General features: G+C 38.1%; 1 protein-coding gene and 1 pseudogene across 5 annotated transcripts in view; one reads left to right on the top strand and one right to left on the bottom strand.

Moving 5' to 3' along the window:
- The window catches only part of ATM (ATM serine/threonine kinase), a 99,388-nt gene that overhangs the window by 17,287 nt on the left and 63,205 nt on the right, over positions 1-18,896 (top strand). For 3 of the 4 annotated variants that reach the window (XM_084784301.1, XM_084784300.1, XM_084784302.1), the window contains exons 10-23: positions 814-1,185; positions 1,858-2,052; positions 3,418-3,513; positions 4,715-4,940; positions 8,089-8,214; positions 9,938-10,063; positions 11,168-11,257; positions 11,962-12,133; positions 12,779-12,978; positions 14,723-14,805; positions 14,901-15,056; positions 16,277-16,352; positions 16,448-16,578; positions 18,099-18,219. In XM_084784301.1, the coding sequence (XP_084640427.1) occupies positions 814-1,185; positions 1,858-2,052; positions 3,418-3,513; positions 4,715-4,940; positions 8,089-8,214; positions 9,938-10,063; positions 11,168-11,257; positions 11,962-12,133; positions 12,779-12,978; positions 14,723-14,805; positions 14,901-15,056; positions 16,277-16,352; positions 16,448-16,578; positions 18,099-18,219 (2,170 nt within the window). Of the gene's footprint in view, positions 1-813; positions 1,186-1,857; positions 2,053-3,417; positions 3,514-4,714; positions 4,941-8,088; positions 8,215-9,937; positions 10,064-11,167; positions 11,258-11,961; positions 12,134-12,778; positions 12,979-14,722; positions 14,806-14,900; positions 15,057-16,276; positions 16,353-16,447; positions 16,579-18,098; positions 18,220-18,896 lie in introns of those variants that run through there. The other variant, XM_084784303.1, reaches the window with a different exon arrangement.
- On the bottom strand, positions 4,947-6,865 carry LOC311597518 (U1 small nuclear ribonucleoprotein C-like; annotated as a pseudogene). The gene is made up of 2 exons: positions 6,845-6,865; positions 4,947-6,109 (listed from the first exon to the last, which is right to left on the bottom strand). The product of its transcript is annotated as a U1 small nuclear ribonucleoprotein C-like (transcript).

Here is an 18,896-nt window from a genome sequence, read left to right as displayed (position 1 = left end):
CGGCTCTATTTTAGATCCCTAACATGTCTTAATGTGTTTAGTTAAGAATTACTAGCTGGGTGATGGTGGCATACACTTATATCCCTTAGGAGGCGTAGGCAGGTGAGTCTCAGAGTTCAAAGCCACCCATTACTACACAGAGAAACGCTGCCTCAGAGAACAGAAGAATTGCTGAGTGGCTCTTATGTGCTGCAGTGAATAACACAGGTTCCTGATTTTGAGTAGCGCTCCTTGAGCAGTGGTCCTCAACCTTCCTAATGCTGCAGCGCCTTAACCCAGTTCCTCGTGTTGTAGTGACCCCCAACCATACAATTATTTTTGTTGCTATTTCTTAGCTCTGGTTTTGTAGTTGTTATGAATCATAATGTAAATACCTGATGTGCAGGATATGTGACACACAGACCCTGTGAAAGGGTCATTTGACTCCCAAAGGCTGAGACCCACACGGTGAGAACTGCTGTCCTTGAGCAGCCATAGGACACGGTACTGAACAATAAATTGGTGTCAAAGAACAAGTGTTTAAGTTTAGTTTACTAATATAGAATTTTTTTGGTACCAAAAGATCAGACATAGTTGTTTTGAGATTTTATGTAAAGACGTAGCTAAGCAGAAGTTGTAATTCTTCCTTCTGTAATTGGTAGCAAGGCCTAGTAAATATCAACAGTTACTTTATTTTGAAAACACTATGGAGAAGAGTGAATATGGTGCTTTAGTTAGGGTGCTAAGGTATATTATTTGTGTATTTGTTTTCTTTTAGGTTGTTAATGGGATTGAAAGATTTAGGATTAATCCTTTTTTTTCTCTCTCTTTCAGGCTACAGATTACAACTCGATTAATATCAAAGTATCCTTCCAGTTTACCTAACTGTGAGCTCTCTCCACTAATACTGATACTGTGCCAGCTTTTACCTCAACAGCGGCGGGGAGAACGCACTCCATATGTGTTACGATGCCTTACGGAAGTTGCCTTATGTCAAGGAAAGAAATCAAACCTAGAAAGCTCTCAAAAGTCAGATTTATTAAAACTGTGGATTAAAATTTGGTCTATTGCTTTTCGTGGTATAAATTCTGAACAAACACAAACTGAAAACTTTGGTTTACTTGGGGCCATTATTCAAGGTAGTTTAGTTGAACTCGACAGAGAATTCTGGAAGTTATTCACTGGCTCAGCCTGTAAACCTTCAAGGTAAGTTGCATTATATTTTATTTTACATAAGCACACAAGTGCATGTTCCTCATCATTCTCATAGTTTGTTACTTCAGCAAAAGATATATTCTGTTTGGGGTGCTTTTGTTGTTTGGCTCACAGTACTTAATGATACAGAGTTTTGTTAAGGCTACTTTAATTTGGGGGGGGCGGATCATTTTGATTTTTTTGTGCTAGGGTCTTACTGTGTAGCCCTGTCTAGCCTGCACCTCTAGAATCAGCTGGCTTTGACTTTATAGAGATCTGTCTGCCTCTGCTTCCCAAGTGCTGGGATTAAAGATGTGAGTCCCCATGTTCTGGCTTTTATTTTATTTTTTGTATTTTTTTTTTAAGACTAGTTTGAAAAGAAAAGAAATATGAAAAGGGATAAAAAAGATTAGTTTTCTTTATAAGATCATAAAATTGAAATCTCTTTTACTTAAAATTTATAATTATTCAATGTTCATGACCATTTTTGTAGTTTTGTATATTTTTATTAGAAAAAAATTTTTAATCAAGAGTTTTCTCAAATGTAGTGTTCCTTTTATGACTTTATTAACAAAATGTTCCTTGTGTTGCCCTGAGTATGACAGGCTCAGAAGTAAGCAGCACAGGTAGGGGTTCTGCCCTTCACAGAGCTGCATCTCACTGTTGCCTTGTGTGTGTTTGTAGCCCTTCAGTGTGCTGTTTGACTTTGGCACTTAGCGTCTGTGCAGTTCCAGATGCAGCAACAATGGGAACAGAACAAAGTGTGTGTGAACTAAGTAGAAGTTTTTCTTTAAAGGAGTCAATAATGAGATGGCTCCTGTTCTGCCAGTTAGAGGATGACCTGGAAGCCAGCACAGAGCCGCCTCCAATCCTCCACAGGTAAGTGTACTTCATTCTCTGGGCATGCTTGCTTTCTTAATTTTGTAAGGCTCCTTCTACATATTTAATGTCAGATAGCTTTATTTTATAGTCATAATGAAGAATTTCCTGGAGTTACCTCTAAAATGTTAAAAATCACTGTATCTTCGTGCTGGATCATTTCTGAAATAAAAGGTTATCGCACTGTACGATATGGGAGATGTTCATGAAGGATAGATACATAATTCTTAAAAATTAACATTTATAAAAACTACTCATTTGTGGTATAGCGTGCAATATGTGGCACACACATACATTGTAAAATATTTAAGTCAGGGTTCACATACTACCTTCTCAAATAATTGTAATCTACTTATTGAAAACCATGACTTAAAAAAAATACACAGCAAATTATCATTAGCACTCATCCCATTGTAGGGCACCAGAGCTTCTCCTGTCAGAATTAACACTTGGCACGTGTTCTTTTCTTTTCTTTCTTTTCTTTTTCTTTCTTTCTTTCTTTTTTTTTTTTTTTTGAGACATAGTCTTGCCATGTAACTCCAGTCTGGCTTGGAACTCGCTGTATGGACCAAGCTGGCCTGTTACAGGGATTCCCCTGCCTCTGCCTCCTGAGTGCTAGGATTAAAGGTGTGTGCCACCACACCTGGTCTGTAGTATTTGTTTGCGACCTTCTATAAATGACCCCCTTATCTCATCCTAGTCCTTAATCATAATGAGTATCTTCTGTGTGAAATTTGTTACTGAATGATGAGAAAACAAAGTAGAACTTATGCCCTAGGATGGGCCCAGCTTACTGTTCCACTGTAGGATAGAACATAGTGCTTTTCCTTTACTTTATAATCTTCTATCCCAGAAATACTATTAGTGGAGAGGGTGATGGAAAAATGGAACAAACAATTAAAAGCACTTGGTTGCTCTTCTAGAAGACTAGGGTTTGCTTCTTGGCACCTACATGGAAACGTAATGGTCTATAACTCCAGTTTCATGGTGTCTGACACCCTATTCTGGCCTTTGTGGGCACTAGGCACACAAATGAAGCACAGACACTGATGCAGGCAAAACACCTAACTATACATACAATAACAAAATAATTAAATAAAACATTTGAAAAAAGAAATTCTGCTTTTAAAACCATATAAAACTTACTTTAATTGGCATTGGAAACTATAGTAGCATTGTCCCAACCTCCATAATAAATTCTGCTATCAAATACTAAGTGATTCAGGATAGATAAAAGCATTTTTTAGTTTGGTATCTGAGTTTTAATTATCATAATTTGTAGCTAGGTTAAAAGATTCTTTTTAAAGATTATTTTTTCTAATGGCATATGGTCATTTGAGTAAAGCTTTTTGTTTTTCTTTTTAGTAATTTTCCTCATCTTATACTGGAAAAAATTCTTGTAAGTCTCACTATGAAAAACTCTAAAGCTGCAATGAAGTGTTTTCAAAGTGTACCAGAATGGTATGTATTATAAGGAAATGTGTGATGCTTAAGATATAGTATTAATTAGAAAGATAACTTTAGCAGGGTGGGAGCTCATCTTGTTGGCCATTATGATATAAATTGGTCTGATCAAAGAAAAATATCACTACAGTTAAACAGGGAGAGAAATTTCTTATTAGTGATTATAATTTATGTTCCATAACTTTAGATGATGTTACAGTTTTATTGATGTATATTATAACATGTATAACAAGTGTCAGTAGAAAAAAACCCAACAGTTAAGTTGAGATTTAACATAAAATTTATGTGACTCGAGATTTTAGAAGGGACCAATTGTTTGGTACGTTGAGTAAAATTTATTAGATTTAAAAATAGTCCAGTGAGGTGTCTCAGCTGGTTAAAGGCATTTTCCAAACCTGATACTCTGAGTTCAATCCCTGGGCCTGACATGCTGGAAGGAAGAACTGATTCTGGCAAGTTTTCATTTAACTTCACAGGTATATCTGGTGTGCGTGCGTGCGTGCGCACACACACACACACACACACACACACACACACACACACACACACATAGACACCCACTCAATCCAGCCAGCTAAATGGATGGCGGAACAAAAGAAATACTAATGAGTGGTGGATATAGTGATGTCCTGTGGTTCGTACACCGGGAGGCTGGAGCAAGAGTGTCATAAGTCAGAAGGCTGAGGCCGTCCTGAGCAGTGTAACTGGAATCAATTCTTAAAGCCAAGTTATAGTTAAAGTAAGAATAGCTAAACTCCTTTTTAGTGGGTTGACTCAGATACTCAAGTTTGTTGTTGTGACTGAGAATAACTCACTGGTAGTCTCCATCCAGTGTCTGTCTCCAAGGCTTAAAGTGAAAGAAATATCACTCATTTTGGAAATTAGAGATGAAAAGAAGGCACTGTTTTGGTAATTACATTCACATGGTTACTCTTAGTCTCTAAATATTTTTCTGAATTTGCCTTTGAAATTGTAACATATATTTTTATGAGTAAAATTTGCTACCGAATAAAGAAATCTTCAATTCAGTTCTCTATAGAAGTCCAAAGAAGAAAACGTTTTGACAAAATAACTCACAAATTGTATCAGCAATCTTTGAATGGTGTAAATGCTCTCTTGATATTTTAAATTGCACTAGATTGCAAATAAGTTGAAACTCATTAGATCATGTTACTAATCAGAAATCTCACTCTTGAAGTGAACAGCACTGCCAAGTTAGTGAGGAGCCTCCATTTTCAGAAGTAGAAGAACTGTTTCTTCAGACAACTTTTGACAACATGGATTTTTTAACCACCATGAAAGAATGTGATGTAGAAAAATTTCAATCTAGTGTTGGCTTTTCTGTTCACCAAAATCTCAAAGAGTCATTGGATCATTATCTTCTGGGATTATCAGAACAACTTCTAAATAATTACTCATCTGAGGTGAGATTTCCTTAGAAAATAATTGAGGTCTATCTTGAGCCTTTGTAGACGCTTAGGAAGGAAACATGGAGCGTGAAAGCACGAAAGATGAGGAAAGCCTGGTTGTGAATAAAGTGGAGGCATACCCCAAAATAGGGAATGTTAGCATTGAGGAAGGAAAACAGTAACGCGGAGAAACTTTGTTCCAGGAATTGTGTAGACAAAGAATTCTTTGGGGAGGTTAGTGGGATGTAGTGCTGGTGTGAGTCTAAATTTCATGATGGAAGGAGCGTAGAGATACAAAGGGAAGGAAAGCATAGTCATAGGAAAGAAAAATCAGTAGATCTGCTGCAGTAGCATTTGAAGCAAGTGGAATGGTTTTAAAAGCTATAAAATGGACTAGTAATTACCCAAGTTTTAGAAGTCAAGCATGGTTTCTTTCTCTTTCTTTGTTTCTTTCTTTTTCAACTAAAACAGCTGACACTTTTATTTTCACATTTCACAATATAAGTGAAAACTGTACTTCTTTTTATACCACTTCTCCCCTCCAAAATTATTCTGTTATGAAGGGGGAAGCTTTCTTGTCATGCAGCTAGAAAACACTCAGGCTCAGCACCATGATCTCTTGGTGAAACAGTGAGAAATACAAAACTGATAAAGAGCCTTTCTGCTCTTACCTGTCTGGCTGAGTCATGCCAGGGCAAGTGAGTGCCATCATAGGGCGAGCAGGAGGTCTCATCATTGGAGGCCCAGGCATCATGGGCATGTGGCCTCCCATGGATGGTCTCATTGCAGGAGTAGGTCCCACAGGCCTCATCCCTGGAGGAGGAGGGCCCATCATTGGCATCACAGGAGGGCCTCCCAGGTGGGGTGTAGGCATCATGCCAGGACGAGGAGGGCCTGGGAGACTGGGGGGAGGTGGGATCATGGCCCCTGTAGGAGGGGGAGCAGAGAATGGAGCTGGAGGTATCTTGTTGAAATGCAGCAGGTGTTCAGTCAACCAGCCTCTGGGCCTGCTCATCCAGCCATTTCTGGTAGTAGGTTTTCACATTCTCTTTGTGTTTCCTACCACTGCAGCGTGTCTTCCTCACAGACGGAGAAGCATGGGTATGACACGTGTCACCGTCACAATAAAACTTAGGCGTGTTGCTCCGCAGGCCATTGGCTACCCAGTTCCCCAATGAGGATTTCTTTTATCTTTGTAACATCACAAATCCATGTATGTTAGTCTCTTGTAAAACACCATTTCTTTTTGTGTATGGTGTATTATCTGTTCTTCTCCATGTACGTAGATGGCCACATGTTACGTTTGTTGTGGAAGCCTTATATTCAGCCACACTAGTTTTCTCACCTTTTTTTTTCTTGAGACAGGTTTCTCTGTGTAGCCACGAACTCAATTTGTAGACCAGGTTGGCCTCCATGTCACAGAGATCCACCTGCCTCTGCCTCCCCAAGTACTAGGATTGCAGACATGCACCACTTGCCTGGCTTTAGTTTTTTCACCTATTAGTTTCATAGTTTTGGGGGTAGTAGCATATACCTTTAATCCCAGCATTTGGAAGGCAGAGGCAAGTGGATCTCTGAGTTCAAGGCCAGTCTGGTCTAAAAGCTAGTTCTAGGACAGCCAGGAATATAAACAGAGAAACCATGTCTTGAAAAAACAACGCCAGGCATGGTGACACACACCTTTAATCCCAGTACTTGGAAGGCAGAGGCAGACAGGATCTTCATGAGTACAAGGCCAGCCTGGTCTGCAAAGCGAGTCCAGGACAGCCAAGGCTACACAGAGAGACCCTGTCTCAAAAAACAAACAAGCCAAACAACAGCAAAAGTTCATACTGTTTGTTTTTTCAATTTTAAGGATACCTTATTAGTGTCTTATTTGTACCATGGATATTTATATGTTTATATATCTCAACCTTTACCATAATTTGGTTAAGGGGCATAATAGTTTATTAATCTTTAGATCTTCCACAAAGTCTTGTGTTATATAAATGGCATAATTTTAAAAGCTTATAAACTCCTGAAGGAGTGAAATAAGCAGCCTTGGAAAATGACCAAAAAGCCAAGTGGAAGCATTGTAGATGTTCCTTCTGTCATTGCCATTTCCTGATGGTCTCCCTTATCACAGCTGCAGCTGATCTTGTTCTGAAATAGTTTAGTTTTCTTCTTAGAATGTCATTTCTTATTGTAAGACCGGCACAAAACATGATCTTGTTTTTCAGTGTGATCTTTGAAGGTTCTTCTATAATCCTGTAAAGTTGTCTAACCAATGGCTACTAGCATAGCAAAAATGTTTTCTGTAATCTGGAGTCATAAAAAGCTTATTAATCAGTAAAGGCTCTTGTTCAGGAGTGTTTGTTTGTTTGTTTGTTTGTTTGTTTGTTTGAGACAGGGTCTCTCTATGTAGCCTTGGCTGTCCTGGACTCACTTTGTAGACCAGGCTGGCCTCAAACTCACAACGATCCGCCTGCCTCTGCCTCTCAAAAGCTGGAATTCAAGGCGTGTGCCACCACCGCCCTTCTTTTTTCTTTCTTTCTTTCTTTTTTTTTTTTTTTTTTTAATGAATCTAGTTTTCACTCAGGTTCTAAGTCTTTTGTTTTCCCTTCAGTAATAGGAGTAGGGCCTGTGCTTGTTAGCACTGAGCCACAATGCCAGCTTTCTACTCGTGTCCTGAGGCATTTATTTGCTTGCCAGGCTTTTGCTTTTCTTCTTCTTGTGTACTGTTCCCTTAGGAGGTGATAAGCTTGTCTGTCTTGCTGTTCTTGTTGTTGTGTTTTGCTTGTTTGGGACAGGTTTTCTCTCCATAACAGCCCTCGCTGTACTGGAATTCAGGCTCAGTGGACCAGGCTGGCCTTGAACTCACAGAGATCCACCTCTCCCTGCCTCTTACGTGCTAGAATTAAAGGCACGCAACCACCGCTGCCTGGCACTCTTAACCTGTCTTTAGGTGTAACTTAGGCCAATTTTTTTTTCTTTTGGAAATTGGTTATCATAACTCTACAGTGATCTTTGATCTGGTTTTAAAGGTTATGTAGAGTATTCCAGCTTTAATTCTGTTGAATTTTCATTTATATGTACAGGGACTTGCTTTTCTAGAGGTAATTCGAAAGTACACAGAATTATTTATATCTAATACTATATTTTTAAATTTGTGATTTATTTTAAGATTACAAGTTCAGAAACACTTGTCCGGTGTTCAGGTCTTTTGGTGGGCGTTCTTGGCTGCTATTGTTACGTGGGTATAATAACGGAAGATGAAGCATTTAAGTCAGAGTTATTCCAGAAGGCCAAGGTAGGAAAATTTATACTGATAACATTTTAGATGAATTTAAATGGATTGAATTCCTGGAACGTTATGTAAAATAAATTTGTATATAAGTTGAATGTCCCTAATCTGGACATCTGAAACAGTGTAGAACTGAAAAATCTTAGTTCCTGCACAACCACAAAGGTGAAAATTTCCACATCCGCCCTCGTATGACAGGTCATAGTCAAAATGTAGACACGGGTTACCATCAGACGTGTGTCAGATGCTGTGTTTAGCTTTCTGTTGCTGTGCTAAAGACCATGACCAGAAGCAACCTGGGGAGGAAGGCTTATTTGACTGACACATCAGGATCATGGTCCATCCTACAGGGCAGCTAGGGCAGGAACCTGGAGGTGGTAAGCAGAGGCCACAGGAGAGTGCTTATATTGCCTTGCTCCCCTTGCTTTGCTCCCCAAAGGCTTGCTCACTTTGGTTTCTTGCCCCAGGACCTGCCTAGAAATGGCACTGTCCACAATGGGCTGGGCCCTTCTACAATCAAGAAAATGCCCCTACATGCTTGCCTGTCGATCAGTTTCTCAATTAAGGTTCCCTCTTGTCATATGACTCTAGCTTGTGTCAAGTTGACAAAAAAAACTGACCAGCACAGAGTTGATGAGACAAATAGTTGTGTTTTTAGACTTATGATCTATCCCTCTATCCCATTGATACTTTGTTATGTATATGTAAATATTCCAAATTCTGAAACTTTTTTGTCCTGTGTATTTTAGATAAGAGATGCTCAGCATATACAGATGAACTTTTTTCTTTGACTTATACAGTCTAAAAGAAATACTGTTTCCTTCCTTAAAAATGTGAAATTACTATAAACCAGTAATAAATAAATATTGCACATGATCTCATATCACAATATAACCTCATTAGAATACTAATATTACTGTTACTACTAGTAGTAGTTCTACTACCATTTTGAGATAGGATTCTTGCCTGTCCTGGAACTCACAGAGATCTACCTGCCTCGACCTCCCAAGATTAAAAGTGTATACTACCATGCCTGGCTATACACATTGATTTTTATTCGTATTCTTAAATTTTTTTCCCCAAAATGATCTGTAATTAAGAATTCTTGAATGGGTATATTATTCGAGTAGTTTCTAAGCTTAAAACTTTCTTCATCTCTTTTTGTTTGGTTGGTTTCTTTAAAGACTAGGTGTGTCTTATAGTCCTGACTGTCCTAGAACACACTCTGTAGACCAGGCTGGCCTTGAACCCACAGAAATCCGCCTGCCTCTGCCTCCTGAATTCTGGGATTAAAGGCGTGTGCCACCACTGCCCAGGCTAAAACTTTTTTCATCTCTTAATACTAGTATATCTGTGGAGAGTTTTTGTTGTCATTTTGTTTATTGACACAAGGTCTCACTGTAGAGTCCACCCTGGCCTGGAATTCAAGGCCCTGTACCTTCTGAGCCCCTGCACACTGAGATTATAGGTATATTGCCGCACAAAGCTGGGATTTGTCGTTTTCTTTTGGAGTGTGCACTTGTTGGTGTCAGGGTCTCAGCTTTTAGCCCAGCCTGACCTCTTGATCCTTCTGCATCAGTCTTTCCCAAGTGCCCATGCCAGTCCCCACTACGAGTTTCATATTCAGTTTGTAAATATATTTAAACTTTGTTCTTAAATGGAATTTCAAAATAACAATACTAAGTTGTTATTTCAACTGGAATTTGTTTTTTTCTTCTATTCTAAATAGTCTCTAATGCAGTGTGCAGGAGAGAGCATCTCTCTGTTTAAAAATAAGACAAATGAAGAATCTAGAATTGGTTCACTGAGAAATGTGATACATCTGTGTACCAGTTGCTTGTGTAGAGATGCCAAGGTAAGAGTGTCGTCTTGGTAGTATACTGTATTCATGGGACATATTATTGAGTGGTGTTGAGCTTTTGGTCCATTTATAAGTTTATATGCTGATCTGAAATTAAATTGAAGAGAATATTGGTTTTTCATGAGACAGTTTCATAACATCATCTTATTATTTTTATACACACACACATATAAACACACAGTTGAGTCTTGTATTGGTAGCATACTTTCTTTTTTACACACACATCACGATGTTCTTCTTGTAGGTTTCTAGGACCCTCTGGGTCCTTCTATTTCCCCATCTCCTATATTTCTCTTACCTAGAGTCTCAGTAAGATGTCCTCACATCTATCCCAATCTCCTGGTAAGTGAAGACTTTCGTGGGACATGCCTTTTGGGCTAGTGCCCGATTGCTAGCACACTTTCATTAATTTCATTGTTAACAAGTATGTGATTTTTCATAACGACTCTGCCACAGTGATGAGTGCTACAATGATAAATAGCGCCATCCTGGGATGTTGCTCATTCTGTAGAGTACCAGCAAAGATACAGGACACTAGCACCCATATCATCTTAGGTAACATCTGATAGAAAAAGTCCTACTGTGTGTAATTGTTCTGCTTTTGCACAGGCTTGTTAGGGTAGCTAATTCATGCTAGAGTGTTGCCAATTATAGGAACAGCCTCTGAAAGCTAGTACACAGCAACTTAATCTTTATAATGTATGGTTTTGTTTTCTAATATCTTTCCTGTAATTTTATATGAGTGTCGAAGGCATGAAATCAAAGACTATACCTCATAGTTAATTGCTTTTTTGCTTAGAATCAATAGCTAATACTTTAATGATGCATAAACATAAAAGCATTTACTTTATTTCTATTTCCTTAAGAAAAGAGGCTAGCCTGTAGTTACTGTTCTGCTTACTTCTTAGTTTACCACCCTTTTGAAATGGACTTAGTCCTGTTCTTAACAAAGAAAGATGGTGGTGTATCCTGACTTATAACTTGGCCTCAGTTCTGAACTCTTCATCTACATTTCATTCAAGATAGAGAAAATAGCATCACAAAAATAGACATATTTGTTTTATTTTTTAATTGCTTGTAACTTTGTTTAAATTACAGCACAATCCAAACAAGATTGCATCTGGTTTTTTCCTACGATTATTAACATCAAAACTTATGAATGACATTGCAGATATTTGTAAAAGTTTAGTAAGTATGAGTCCTTTTCTTACTAATAAGCTTTATTGATTCTGAGGTGCTTGTTCGACATATGTGAACTTTAGTGAGCATGTTTGTTTGCTTGTTTTAGGATAAGATCTTTAGTTGTGTTGCCCAGAATGGCCTTGAACTCTAGGCCCAAATGGTTCATTTGTTTCATTATCCAAAGAGGTGGGATTACAGGCATGGCCTCTGTTCCCAGCTTTAAAGTTGCTTTTGATGGATATTGTTATTGTCCTACAGAGTAGTCTTAATAATTGATACTTTTTCTATGCTTTTATCAGTTTCTGCTGTTAACTTTTAAGAATTTTATTAAATGTTGCAAAGTATAGTTCTATATGTTTGTAGGGGTACAGAGTGGTATTTGAATGTTTAAATATAATACAGAATGACTGCGGGACCCCCCCCCCTCTGTGTATGTGTGTGTGTGTGTATGAAACAGTATGTGACACAGTGCACATGTAGAAGTCAGAACAATTTTTGGAGTTTTTTCCAGGTGCTTACCTCAGGTAATCAGCCCTGGCAGCAAGTGCTTTATCTCATGAACCACCTTGCTGGCTCATGATAATTTTTATTTTTAAAGGTTTGTTATTATCTAAACAGATTCCAGTTTATATATCCACTTCCGTATAAAGTGATAGATTAGGGTGCTTTTGAAAGAAGCTGATAGCAGCATCTTTGTTTTTCCTCTAAAGGCATCCTGTATGAAAAAGCCATTTAATTATGGAGAAGTGCATTCAGTGAAAGATGATGCTGATGAGAACCTAATGGAGGCCCAGGGTCCATCATCTGCAGGTCTATTCAGTGGTTGCCCGGCTAGTATTGTAAGTGACACAAGTGATCCCGGAGAGAACCAGAATACTGTCGGTAAGTGTTTACTGCTTGGAGTTTCTTTTACCATTTATATTAATTGGACCCCATAAGGGGCCTCATTGAAAGGAACTTTAATGATAAATTCACTTCCCCTAGGTTTAGTCTACTTGCATAGTTCTTTTCTATACATTTAAGACTCTTCCTCCTGCCCCCACCCCCGGAGACAGAGTTTAACTCTGAGTCCCTGTCCTGGAACTCACTCCATAGACCAGACTGACCTACAAACTTAAAAAGATCCGTCTGCCTCTGCCTCCCAAGTACTGAGATTAATAGTGTGTGCCATCATGCCCAGGCACATACTGTTTTCATTATTTCTTGTGTTCCTGTGCGTTAATGTGGGCACAGGTGGAGATTAGAGCACAGTGTTCCAGGGGTTGGTTCTCTTCTTCACCTAGGGCTCTTACTTGCTGAGCCAACTTCACTGTCCCTCCTTACTACACATTTTAAATTACTGTCATTTAAAAATCAAATTTATTAGTTTCTTATTTTATTCTCCATGGAAGAATTAAAAATAGTTGTTGTTTTTTTTTTTTTAACTAAATGATAGTTTATTTTGATTTTGGAAAGCTGGAAAGATGTTTGCAGTTATCTGTCTGCTGTGCCCCTTTCCTAGTGTTAATAAATGCCTTTTCTTTTTAGGTGCTATGAATCCTTTAGCTGCTGACTACTTGTCGAAGCAAGATCATCTTCTTTTAGACATGCTTAGGTTTTTATGTCTATGTGTAACTGCATCTCAGAACAATACTGTATCTTTTAGAGGAGCTGATATTAGAAGAAAATTGTTAATGCTGCTTGATTCTAGCACACTGGATCTTACTAAGTCTCTCCACCTGCATATGGTGAGTCAAGTGGATTGAAGAAGCATTTTGATTTTTGTCTGGTTTTGCCATTTAAATGTAATAGTTGGATATGTGAGAGTAGGACAGTAATTTTGAAGGATTAAAAATAACTTTTGAAAGATAAATATAAGACTAGTCATGATAGATAGATAGATAGATAGATAGATAGATAGATAGTGTGTGTGTGTGTGTGTGTGTGTGTGTGTGTGTGTGTGTGTGTGTTTCCAAGACCAGGTTGAACAGTTTCAGTGAATAAATGGGGTAAGAGATGCTTGCTGTTGTGCCTAGATTTCTCATTGTTTCTTTTAACATGCTGTGAAAAGAATCGAAGAGAATGCTGAAGCATTAATTTTGAGTATTACTTGGTATATAGTTCTTTTGAATTACTATTGACTGGACAAGAAACATCTTCTTTGAGACAAGCTTTCCTTCTGTAGCCTAGGCAGGCCTGTGCTAAACAATCGTTCTTCCTGGGGCCGAGAGATTATGAGTGTAAACAGCAGTCAACAAGACTGTAAAAATAACTTATAACATGGAATTTGAAGTCTAAATCTTGGCCTTTGAACTAATGCTATTAATCTATACCTTCAGTTCCAATTCATGACTTTATGCTTATTTTTTCCTCTGTGCAAACTTGTAACTCCCTTGTTTGTCTTTATAAGACAAAATGAGAGCCCTACCTTCCTACAAATAAATAATGGATTTCTTTACCCAGTAACCTTCTATGAAGCTAAGATATTACCATGTGGGTCATGTCCGTCCTTCATTCCCAGTAAGCAGTTGGAAATAACTCCTTGTCCATTGAATATCTTCTGGCTGTGTTCAAGGTTATCTCTTTGGTTCTAGTAAATTCGCAGACATAACCGGTCCATACAATTAAATCCCTTGTCATGGATGTCCTGAACATGCACAGGCATTCTCTATTAAAAATATGTCTCATTGTATCTTGTTGGACCATAAACATCGTTCTTCATGAATAATATAGTAGTCTTACCCCTGACCTACCCCTGTGGGAAGGGTTTGTGCTTTTCGTAGTGTAAAATCATTCTACATTCTCAGTAAATGACATATGACTCTCATGTTAGGCAGTGAAGAGGACTGCAACAGACTCTTTATTAGTATGTAAGAAACATCTAGGCTTTCTTGGTATAACTGGAGAATACGTAACACCTCTGAGGCATTGACTGCTCAGTCATAACTACCATTATAAATGCTCACTTACAGAACAGCTCTTTGTGTGTGTGGTAACACATAGTCACAAAGTTGTCGTGCTAAGTAGGTAGCTTAGGATATTTTACTTCTCAATTAATCTTTGCTTCCCAGAATCCAGTAGTTTTTCACCATTGAACTTACCATAGCAGACGTTATTGTGGGAGTGTAGAGACAGAGTATAGTCTCAGATTCTCTATCTTTTAGCTGTGGGGATGACAGTAATGATCTTTTATTGATTCCAGCAATAGAGGTTAGTGTTTAGCCCTTAGTTACCTGGCCAGATGGTTGACTTATCCCCCATGGGAGAGTATATGTTTTCCAGGGCATAGGGTCAGGAGTTTCTACCATTTAAGTTATGGTTGTTGGGCTGAGTTTTGAATCTAGTATTTGATTGTAAAGATATTTTTAATTATTTTTATTATATGCTGTGTTTATAAATTTACAGCTATGTGCATGTTTAATTGTGTTTATATATGCTTTTAAAAGTAAATGGTCTGTGGGTAAAGCTGGCTTTTTTCCCCCCACCATGTAGTACTTAGTGCTTTTGAAGGATCTTCCTGGAAAAGAGCATTCGTTGCCAGTGGAAGATGTTGTTGAACTTCTGAAACCATTATCGTAAGAAACGAAAGCCATATGTTATGCTCACTTTAAATTATGAACTAACTGCCGTGTTCTTGTAAGCTTATAACGTTAAACCTTTTCTACCACAGCCTTGTGTGTTCTCTGCATCGTCGTGACCAAGATGTTTGTAAAACAATTTTAAGCAATGTTCTTCATATAGTGACAAACCTAGGCCAGAGCATTGTGGACACTGAGAGCTCAAGAAATGCTCAAGGACAGTTCCTGACGGTGATTGGAGCATTTTGGTATGTTAAGTCTCCATCTTTAGTTGCTTTTCTACCTCTGGATGCAGATGTAAACTCTGTACATTAGTGATTTTCTTCCAGATTATCTTTTGTAGCATTTTGAATCTTTTAACAATAGCATACATAGTCTGTCTTCCTTTCCTTGGTGTGCATGTTTGTGTGAGTGTTCCCTTGTATGAGTGTGGTTACATGTGTGTCGCTGTACTCCCGTAACAATCAATGAAGAGCTTTGGGGGTCAGCCCTCACTTTGTGGCTATTTGCTGCTGCATATACCAGGCTGCCAGGTCCACACGTTCCTCCGTTTTCTGCTTCACATCTTGCTGTAGGTGTGCTGAGGTCACATGGTGCTGCTGCATCTTATGTTGCATGAGTTCTAGAGGTCCATTCTGTGGCTTTTCACACTTACATGGCAAGTACTTTTTCCGTTGAGCCGTTTCCCCAGCTCTGTCTTCCAGTCCATAATGGAAAAGCTACATGTTTTATATATATTATTTTTATTTTCTAAAGTGTTTTGCATATGGCCCTGTAAATTTTAAATCAGATAACAACTTGACATGGATGTTGCATAAAAAAGTACAACAATCCTAAACCAATTGAATTGTTGGTCATCCAACTGAACCAGCTGGCTTTGTCACTGTTTATATCACTCATAGTCTTACGTCAACATTTTAACATCTAACATTTTATTTATGTTATGGGGAAGTCCAGGAGCACATGCCATGGTGCACATGTGCAGGTCAGAGATCAACTAGTGAGAGTCAGCTTTTCTTCTGCCATGTGGGTCCCAGGGATTGAACTCAGGCCCAGCAGGTGCCTTTACTCACCGAGTCATCTCGCTGTCCCAACAACATCATATTTGATACGTATAGAAGATCACATACATGTACCTTACATACTTCATTCTGTTTGATTAATAAGGACTTCTCTAAGTAATTCTATGCTGTAATGACCAAAACTTAAAGGATATTTTGTTTATCTTTAGTTTGCTATAGCATGGGTACCCAAAGTGTGTCAGTTTCAAGACACAAAACAAATGAATTTTTTTTTAAGTTAGCTTGAATTTTAGGGAATATAAATATACTGGCATTTTCTATATAATGTGAATTCATTTAAAACAATTTTGGAAATAACCTGTGATAACATTAATAACCATTGATTTCTTTTTTTGTCTTTGCTTTGTTTGAATCATTATTACATTGAAAGTCTTATGTAATTTCAGGCATCTGACAAAGGAGAAGAAATGTGTATTCTCTGTAAGAATGGCATTAGTAAAGTGTCTTCAAGCTCTGCTTGAGGTGAGTCACTCCGTGTTACTAGAAAGTATTGGGATGAGTAAAGCTACCTTTATTTCTGCATTTTGTATTTAACCTTAATTGTTATTTTATTTTAGGCCGATCCATACTGCAAATGGGCGATTCTTAATGTAAAGGGACAAGACTTTCCTGTAAATGAAGTATTTCCACAGTTTCTGGCCGATGAGCACCATCAAGTTCGGATGTTGGCTGCAGGGTCAGTCAGCAGGTAATGCGCTGAGGTCTCAGGAAGCTCTTGGAGTGCTGGTGGCAGCACAGCGTCTCCACAGGCTGCGATGTTAACAGCAACTTACACTTAATCAGTACACACATGAGCCTAGGGTTTATGTTTATGTTTTCTCTTTAATCTTACAGTTCTGTCACTTAGATAACATTGTTTTCTGAAATTTACAAGTGAAAATGCTGGCATTGAGAGGTAATTTGCTTAGTGCTATGGAGGTAATAAGCCGTTGAATTGAATTAAGATGTGTCTGCTGCTACCTCAGGAGGTGTAGAATGTTTGGATGTTACCATGGCTTCATGTGAGTCAATAAGATAGTAATTTTCTCATTTCATAAGATGTTGTTTTTAGCCTAAAATAACATTTGGCTGTGGTGGGTGTTCATTGACAATTGGTGAAATAATTGAATGTGTTTAGGAAAGAAATCATGTCCTACTTTAAAACCGTCAAAGCTGGAAAATGCATGTTATTCAGACCTAAGTGACCAGTAAAAGAAGGCCACCATAATGAAATTGTCTTAGTAGTCACATGCTCTATGACAGTGATTCTCAACCTGTGGGTCACGACCCTGTGAGAGTTGCCTAAGACCACTGGAAAACATATTTACATTATTCAATTCATGATGTAGCAAAATTACAGTTATGAGGTAGTTGCAAAAATAATTTCATGATTGGGGTTCACCACAATGTGGGGAACTGTATTAAAGGAATAAGCAGCATCTGGAAGGTTGAAGACCACTGTTCTATGATTTTAGAACTAATATTTCCAAACATTGACTGTGTGACAGTGGTATTTCCATGAACCAGGCGTTGTCTCATTTTTCATTTGTTTTAGTAAGAAATTAGTTCATTGTCAAGATTGCTAATGGTTCTTTGTGGGAGTTCAAATCGCTACTCTGTAGTGGTATCATGGGGGAAAATCCTAAGTTTTGAGAAAAAAAAAATTAAGTAAGTAGGATTTGTTTGGTTTTTTTCGTGTCTGATTTGTTAAGACATTTAATGTTGGACTATTTGAAGAGAAGCTAGCAAAACAAAGGGATCAAAAATAACAAAATTTTTATTTTAAATATCAAGGACAAAATTTTTTACAGAGATGCCTTAAATATGGATATTATATCAGAGGCACTGATAACCTTTCTCCACATAAAATATAGTATAAACTGAACATTGAAGCATGAAGTTACTCACCTGTGGGGTGATTCACTGTTAGATTGACAGAGACGTTTGTGGACTCTTGTGATTAGTGTTTGGTAAGAGGACAGTGAATCTTTCTGACAGCGTGAGCTTAATGTTCCAATCTGACCAGTAGTTAAAAATCTTTGCAATCTTCTTTTCTTACAGGAGAAATAGTTTAAGGACCTTAACATTGAGCAGATGGTCTGAACTGCTAAAGTAGCCTTTCAAAGGAAGAACTGGTGTACTTACCTCATGGAGGGCTTTACTTTGTTCTCTTATATACTTTGATATGTAGGGTTGAAATAAATTGATTTTTTTTGTTTGTTTTTAAAGATTATTTCAGGATATGACTCAAGGAGATTCCTCCAGATGCTTGAAAGCACTTCCTTCGACGTTTCAGCAAGCAGCTTTTAAAAATGCATACACAACAGCAGAGGCAGGAATAAAAGAAGTGGTAATTCTGCTAACATGTACACGCTCGCACTCAGATCTGTGGTCTGTCTGTGTTACGTTTCCTTAGCTCACTTGAGATGGGAATTTGTACTTAGTAGTTTACACTATAAAACTGATCTAAGGCATCTGTATGGACTAAATAAAATTTTTCTGAATGAAAAATTATAGGTCAGAATGAGTCAGATAATAGCAATTACTTTTGCTCTAACTTACCTGGTGTTTTTGTGAGGATGGTCTTTAATGGGTATTTAATATACAGAAGTTAAAAGAGCTTGTGTTTAGTTAAAATAAAAATCCAAAACACCAAAAAGTGCTGTATATGGTGGTGTGTGCCTATGACCTTACTTTACTATTCAAGGACTGAATTAGATTTGGATTGTAGAGTGAGTTCAGCTAGGGGAGATTCAGACAGGGGCTCCAATGGGTGTTAGTTAAAGTGCTGGCTGCACCCCCAGAGGAGCAGAAGTTGATCCCCAGCACCCAGGTGGCAGCTCACAGCCCTTTGTAATTCCAGTCTCTGGGTATCTATCTCTGCAGGCACTGTACGTGGACATACGTGCAGGCAAAACACCACACACATAAGAATAAAACTTAAAAATGCAGATGGGTGCCGTTGGGGATCTTTAGAATGTGATTGATCATTAAACTGAAAGCATGTCATTCTACTTGCAAGACTTT

The sequence above is a fragment of the Acomys minous genome (genome assembly GCF_964271855.1).
Source record: "Acomys minous genome assembly, chromosome: 5".
Classification (NCBI taxonomy): Eukaryota; Metazoa; Chordata; class Mammalia; order Rodentia; family Muridae; genus Acomys; species Acomys minous.
The sequence above is the reverse complement of the archived record's forward strand: the minus strand, read 5'-3'. Positions and strand labels throughout refer to the sequence as shown.